We start from the raw sequence: 7,770 nt of genomic DNA on the forward strand, positions 1-7,770 counted from the left end.
AGCCAGGAGGAGTACTGCTCAGTGTTCTACAGAGTATCTGACAACAGAGACTCCCAGTAACAAAGCCTTACCAAGCCCCCAAATGTCAGCACATGCCTACCCTGAGCCAAAGTCTAGTAAAAACCCATCTTCTCTGTGAGGCAGAACCTAAATCCATGCTTTTCTCCTGAGTCCCACAGTTGGGATTTGGGCAGGTTATATAATTTCTCCCAGGTCATCTACAAGGGTTAGATGAAGTGGAAAGTACACCCCACTGCTGGCGGTCCTCAATAAATGGAGAGTAGCAGGTACCAGTGGTTAAACCGAGACACAGCCCAATTGTGGTTAAGGACAGGGCCTAAGGCCCTGATGCTTTAATACAGTTCCTTATGTGGGAACTGTTTCTGGGCAATAAAATAAAATTACGCTATTGCTACTTCATAACTGTAATTTTGTTACTGTTACAAATTGTAAATATCTGATTAAATATCTGATGTGCAGGTTATCGAATATGAGAACCGTGTCCCCCCCCCGCCACCCCACAGGTTGAAAACCACTGTGCTAGAGAGACAAATACAGTCAAAACCCAACTCTGAACCTTTAAAGCCCTGACCTAAGCCCCTCCAGGAACTGCAGTTTCTCCATATACAAAATGGTAAGCAAAATGTACCTGTATGTGTGTGTGAGAGAGAGGGGGGGGAGGGAGGGAGGGAGGGAGGGAGGAGGAGGGAATGACTGAGAAGTGCTGAAGCAGTGGAGGCTGATATAATTCCCCTGATCAGCAGGGCAGGGGAACAGTACAGGAGTGGTTTAAGATAATTGCAGGTACTCAGTCTGGCACTGTGGTGGAAACAACATCATTTTACACTAGAGGTAAACCGAGGCACCTGTGGGAGCTAAGCCACAAGTCACTCAGCTGGTTACCAAAAGGTGGAGATGTTTTAATTCCAGGAGACTACCACTTAATTATTACTTTCCAGTTATTGGAGCAAGTGGGTCGTTGGGTTCTTTCTCGGTTGCCCAAAGGCGTATTTCTACAGTGGTTGTGTTTTCCTGCTGTAAGTCCTTAGGAGGCATACTTTCCAACTTTAGAGGGGTTAAGCTACTTGCTCAAGGTCAGCCAGTGAGTTGGCAGGAAAGTGCATGTTTGAATCCCAGCATTTACACGGGGGACCTCTCTCCTGGCATCGTTTCCAAGCTGCACCATAAGGCTCTGCCGCCACCCCTCCCCCTTTGGATCGCAGAAGATTCATGGATCCAGGTCACCCCATGCAGTGTCATATCCACAAGGGCCATCTTAAGCCAAGATGAGCAGCTTCCCGGATCTCAGGCTGGTGTGCAAGGCAAAGCCTCTCAACACCTCCGTGACTCGGGAGCCACTTTCTCTGTTCCAACCCTATACTTGGTTGTGTTCAGAGACACACTCCGGCCCCCCAAAACTGCTGTAAGCTTCAACTCGCTCTATATGTCCTGTCTTTTGGAACCATACTTTCTCAGTTGAGACACGTTGAGTAACCCGCACGGAGTGATACAACCGGCAAGCACTGCTAACAAGAGGAGGCCAGAGATGCACCCAGGAAGACACTGGCATCCCTATACTCAAAGGACCTGGGTGGGCCTCTGGGCCAGCTAAGGAGGGAGGAGAGAGGGGGAAAGGAAAGGGAGAGACAAAGAGACGAGAGAGAGAGAGAGAGAGAGAGAGAGAGAGAGAGAGAGAGAGAGAGAGAGAGAGAGAGAGAGAGAGAGAGAGAGAGAGAGAGAGAGAGAGATTGAGAGAGAGAGAGAGAGAGAGAGAGAGAGAGAGAGAGAGAGAGAGAGAGAGAGAGAGAGAGAGAGATTGAGATTGCCTACCTTGCCGCCTGGCGGCGCGGCCACGCAGCGGCTGAGCGAGTCGAGGCGCGCGCTGTACTCGGTGAACTTCTTCTGGTAGCGCAGCGCGGTCATCTGCAGTTCGAGCTGCGCGGCGGCCAGCTGCGCCACCAGCGACTTCTCGCGCTTGCCGGCCCGCAGCGCCTCCTTCTTGAGCGCCTTGTGCAGCGCGCCCAGGCGGGCCTGCAGCGCGCCGTTGTGCGCCCGCAGAGCCCGCGCGCAGCAGTGGCCGCCCGCCCGCTGCTCGCCGTGCGTCAGCGGCAGCCCGCAGCCCTCCTGGCAGCGCCCCACGGGCCGCGCGTCGCACGCGTCGCGCATGTGGGCCTCCACGTCGCGTCGCAGCAGCAGCTGGCCGCAGCCCGCGTGGCGGCAGCGAGCGGGCGCGAAGTCGCAGCGCTCCAGGTGCTCGGGCAAGTCCTGCAACTTGACCACCCGGCCGCAGCCCCGCGCCGCGTGCGCGCACTTGATGTCCAACTTGAGGATGAGCCGCTTGAGCGGCAGGACGTGGTTGAGCTCCTTGGCCGATAGGCGACCGCGACAACGCGCGGGGCAGCTGCCCTCCTGCACTACCCAGGGCAGCACGCAGCCGGCGCAGAATACGTGGCCGCACGGGGTGGTCAGCGGGTCCTCCAGGACCTTGTGGCACAAGGCGCACTTCAGATCAGGGTCCACGTCGCCGTCGAAGCGGTCCAATTCGAAACCCATGGTGGCGGCCGGGGCCCGGTGTCGCCGCCGGGCGACCGGCCGCCCCCTCCCTCCTTCCCTACGAGGCGGCCCAGACACGCCGGCTACGCCGCCCGCTCTCTCGCTAGCTCTCCCAGGACTGAGCCTAATTGCTTCAGACTTCCTCGGAAAATGCCCGAGGAACAGGACTCCTCCGGCCGTATTGGCTCGAGCGTGAGCGCACTCACATCCTGCCTCCGGGGCCTCGCGACCCTCCTTTTGCCAAAGGGAGGGGTCCTCGAGGCAGAAGAGGCTGAGGTAACCACAAAGCAAGGAGTCCTGCCAGACACCGGAGCTGGGCCCCCTCTTAGGGGTCTCCTCTCCCCTTTCTTGGAGGATTCTCTGAAAGACAAAATATGCCAGCCAAGAGCGTCTCTCTCGATTTGGAGCTGCGTCTGTGGCTCTCGCCCACAGAAGTTTCCTGCCACATCAGGACTTTTCATTCCCCACCTCCTCCTTTCTCCTGTGGCTGCCTTTTAGAGTGAAAAATATATAAGGCCCCGCTATCACTGTATTTACGGTCGTTATTTATTTATTTCACTCCGGGGAAAGTTACAACGGCTGCCGGACGATCCCGCTGAAACTTTTGTCACAACCGGGCTGTGAACTGTAGCTAGAGGTTTAGCAGCTAGAGGTTTCTAGGACCAGAAGGCGAATTGGCAGGAATTAGAGCTCCCCTCCAGCTGTCTGGATGGGATAGGCCAGAGTGGTTGGCTGGGTCACTTCTTGCATCTCTATAAAGAGGGCACTACAATACTGGAAGCTGTTTTTGTGGAGAGCTTCTAAACTGGTCCCTTTTAAAACCAGCGCTACAATGTTGCCAGAGCGCACTTTAGCTCCACTTGAAAACTATTGCCCCCGATTACTGGAGCCTTGACTCTGGCAGTTGAAGAGGTGGAGGAGCTTAAAACTTCAAGTCCCTGTAGCACCGCCTACCCCAGCCAACTTGTCAACAACATCCCTTCAGCTTGTTTTTGCTGTTGTTTTGTTTTCCTTAAGTGCATTTATGTATTTATTTATTTATTTATTTATTTATTGTTTTATCTCCATCTCCTCCTCCATCTTCCACTGGAGAAGTTAAAGAATCACTGCAGACAGGCTCTTCTGAGAATTTTGTGTCCTTTCAGATTGTGAGCCAGTGGTCCACATGGAGCCTGAGTGTCCACGTTGAAAGAACCTACCAGCTGTGAAGAAGCTGCTGGTCTATAGACACTCTGGATTTTAACTTGATGACAAAATCCTTGCCATCCGGAGGAGCTCTGGACCGTTTTCTTCTACTCCAGAGCAGCGTTTCGAGCATAGTAGCAAGCCTGGCATTGTGTCCAAACACCACTTTGGGATTCCAGTCTAAGTGGAAAGTTCATAACGTTACCAATGCCTTTGGTAGTTTTTGTTTTAGTCTTACTACCTCCCGAGGCTGTAGACATTCCTAAGAAACACGCAGTCAATCCGGCAGGCAGTCCTAGTGAGAGTCAAGTCAAGTTCTGGAATTCTCATTCGGAATCTGCTGCCAGATTCTCAGAGAATCTGGAAACGGAGAGCTAAGAATTTTGTGTCTGGTGTGGACCCAAGAAAATGGGATTACAGCATTCATTTCGCCTAATTACTTTTACTTCTGTCCTTTATAGGGCTGCTGAGGACCCATGACCTTCACTATTGCACTGCTTCAGTGGAGGGAAAGAATTGCCTTGATGTCTGTAAGGATTAGTGTTCTGAACTGACCTCTGCAAAACTGTTGCTAGCCAGATTGTTCAGGGAATGGTTGAGGTCCCCCAATGGTGTTCTTTAATCCTTACTGATGGCATTTGGTGTCTAGTCGTGATGCTTTTGTTTCATTGCCTTTAATCAATTAATGCATTTCTTTTTATAGGATTCCAAGTGATGTGAAATATTCATGACCTTTGTTCAGATAAGCTTCAGAAGGGAAAATCTTCCACTGGTGCCCTTATTAAGCTACTTGCGGTCTCTCACATAAGGGTAAACAAGGGTAAATGGCAGCTTCTTTCAACCAAGGTGTGTGGGCTTGTCAGTTTCATAGGCAGGCTAGTGTCAACAAGGTGATAATCTTCAAACCAAACTGGTTTTGAGGAACTCCAGGGAAAACTCAGAAATACACCATAAATGGGAAAACAGCACTTATCTGAGATGTACACTCCGTTCAGAGCTGTCTCTCCACCCATCTGTGGCCCCTGATGACAGATTGGGGGGGGGGTAAGGGCAGGCTGTAAAGAAAGAGACAGAGCTGAGAACACAGAGATGCTGTCCCCTATTGTCATTTTGCCCCTTGAGGTGAAAGCAAAGTCTTCAGAAAGCCTCTCCTCATTAGTTAACTTTAGTATTAAAATTCTTGAAACCCAAACCAGATAAACCTCCTGGAATGTGAGGGCGAGGGGAGGGGCATGCATGTTGTTCTATCACTGAGTTGGAGAGGAGAACCAAGAGACAAAACTAGAAGAAGGAGGAGGAGGAGGAGGAGGAGGAGGAGGAGGAGGAGGAGGAGGAGGAGGAGGAGGAGGAGGAAGAGGAAGAGGAAGAGGAAGAAGAAGAAGAAGAAGAAGAAGAAGAAGAAGAAGAAGAAGAAGAAGAAGAAGAAGGAAGAAGAAGAAGAAGGAAGAAGAAGAAGAAGAAGAAGAAGAAGAAGAAGAAGAAGAAGAAGAAGAAGAAGAAGAAGAAGGAAGAAGAAGAAGAAGAAGAAGAAGAAGAAGAAGAAGAAGAAGAAGAAGAAGAAGGAAGAAGAAGAAGAAGAAGAAGAAGAAGAAGAAGAAGAAGAAGAAGAAGAAGAAGAAGAAGAAGAAGAAGAAGAAATAAGGCATTATCAGTTTGTCTTTTCTTCTTGTTTTGATTTTTTTTTCACTAGTGACACATTGCTGCAGACTATCCTTTGTTGTGGGGCTGCCTTCTGTATTCTTGGGATGGTTAGCAACATCTCTTGGAGATGTTCAGAAAGGCAGTGGCAAAGGCCCACTCTCATCCACAATGTATGACATCCAAGTCACTGCCAATGTCTCTTGAGGAAAAGCTGTCCCAGAATGAGAACCACTGCAGTGTTTGAGAGCAACCTTCTCTTCATTCTGAAGCCAGGCTCTGACAGCAGCTAGCATCCTCAGCTGGCTGAAGAATCACCTATCTGGTCCAGGCAACACAGTGAGAAGGGAAGGCAACACTGAAAAAAGGGAGTTTTACACTGCTATCAAACATGCTGTAAAAGCTACAGGAAGATGAATTCTGGACAAGACAAGCCTCCTGAGAAAGGACTCTGATTTTTCTGACCTGGATTACATATTTGCCCAATTGTAGCTGCAGCATGTGGGGATTGAAATATGGGCAGTTCTGGACAGAGAGATTGGTGACTTTGCAAATCTGTGTAGTCTTCACCATTGCTGTCATCACCTTTTAAATAACCTTATCCTGTGCCTTCTGCCATCCAAGTACTAACCAGATTTGACCCTTCATAGCTTCTAAGATCAGTCAAGGTTGTATGTCCACAGTGTGGTCATACACAGGCTGGTCTCATTTCCTCTGCCTGGTCCCAAGCCAGGCGATGGAACAGTTTCACTTGGATCATAAGGAATGAAGGCGGAGAAGAGAGGTTCACTCCCTCATTTGCTGTTCCAAATACACATTTTTAGGCTTCTAAGAGACTCATCACCATTTCTAAAGTGTGTGTGTGTGTGGGGGGGGGCAATGTAAAGGACCTCAAGAATGAAATCTATGATAACAAAGATTCCCCAATTTTTTAAAAAAAAAATGCATCACAGGTTGCATATAAAGAGTCACATCTAAAAACAAAACCCAGAATCCCAGCAGCAACGAATAAATAGGAAAATGTCGATCTGAAAAATGAATTCTTCCAGGCTTTTAGCATCACCACCCAGTATATCCTTTAAAACAAAGACACGAACAGACAAACACACCCTTTGAGAGTGCTGCAGTTCAGGCTTATGATCTAGGAACTTATTAATTTTAATTTTTCTCTTGGCACTTTCTCCTCTACTCTCATTTACTCAGTCCGTAAAATTATGATGTTAATCATTGCTTACCTAGCACACAGTAATAATTGCTAATTAACTAATTTTTATATGTAGAAACCTGTGAAGGCATTAGACGGGTGCTAGGCATTATTATTAGCTGCTGGTGGTGAAGAACGCTGTTCTGTTTGAGGGAGACCGGGTACAGCGTCTGTCTACTCTCTCCATGGGAATGGAAGCTGATAATAAACCCATCCCATGCATCATCTCCTCAGTGATTGGTTGGACCAGCAAAATCCTGCAGTGAGGTGGTGCTTGCCTAGTGCTTGCCTAAGAGCCTTCAGTGTTGTGGTCAGTGTTTTACAACTAGAAGCTCTGCAGCAGAAAGTCTTTTGCTCTGGGATTGGCATCTGTAGGGATCAAAGCATCGATGGTAACAAGTTGCAGTGCTCCAGAGAGCCTCCTGTTCTTTGAGCACAGTACACAATTGCCTTCATTTAAATGCCATTCAATGGCAGGGAGAAGTTTCATTTGGTAAAGTGTAAAGTCTTTGCCTGGGTGAGAATCTGAGTTCAGGTCCCCAGTACCCAAGTGAAAGAAGGCTTGGTGCAATACTGGTGTTGGGGAGGGAGGGAGAGACGGTCGAGGGGGGAGGGGTGTGGGAGAGCCCTAAGGAACTCCAGTCAGCAAGTCTAGATGAATTAGTGAGTGAATTAGTGTGAGGATTCAATGAAAGACCCTGTCTCAAAAAAAATTAGAATAAAGAATGACTATGGAAGACACCCAGTGTCAATCATTACATGCACCCAGATGCTCACATGCCTACATATACATCTACACACACACACACACACACACACACACACACACACACACTACCATTACATTATCCTGAAAAGGCTTTTGCTTTATTTCTTAGTGATTTTTTTTTTTTTAAGATCACTTTTTACAAGACAATTTTTATTCTTCTGGGATTGCTCTGGGCAAGTGATTTTTTTTTTTTTTTTTTTTTTTTTTTTTTTTTTTTTTTGAGGTATCAGCCAAGCAACAAAACTGTGGCCTTAGTGTTCTTTTGAAATCGTCTCCTGAAACTGTGGTTTCAGTCTCCAGATCAAGCGGGCACTTGGCGATTAAAAAGTCAAAGCAAACCCTTGAGCAGTTAGCTCTCTAACGGCATGGCATTTCCAGGATAATCGTTTGTTATATTTCAGCAAACAAAGGCCACTTTAAC

The 7,770-nt window shown here is 48.3% G+C and overlaps 1 protein-coding gene across 1 annotated transcript in view; it reads right to left on the reverse strand.

The window, feature by feature from the left end:
* The window catches only part of Pdzrn3 (PDZ domain containing ring finger 3), a 223,298-nt gene extending 220,613 nt beyond the window's left edge, over positions 1-2,685 (reverse strand). The window contains exon 1 of the mRNA XM_034511583.2: positions 1,831-2,685. Coding sequence (XP_034367474.1) covers positions 1,831-2,553 — 723 coding nt within the window. The 5' untranslated portion in view covers positions 2,554-2,685. The remainder of the gene's footprint in view (positions 1-1,830) is intronic.
* Between the last annotated feature and the right edge of the window lie 5,085 nt (positions 2,686-7,770).

Source organism: Arvicanthis niloticus, chromosome 9 (genome assembly GCF_011762505.2).
Source record: "Arvicanthis niloticus isolate mArvNil1 chromosome 9, mArvNil1.pat.X, whole genome shotgun sequence".
Lineage (NCBI taxonomy): Eukaryota > Metazoa > Chordata > Mammalia > Rodentia > Muridae > Arvicanthis > Arvicanthis niloticus.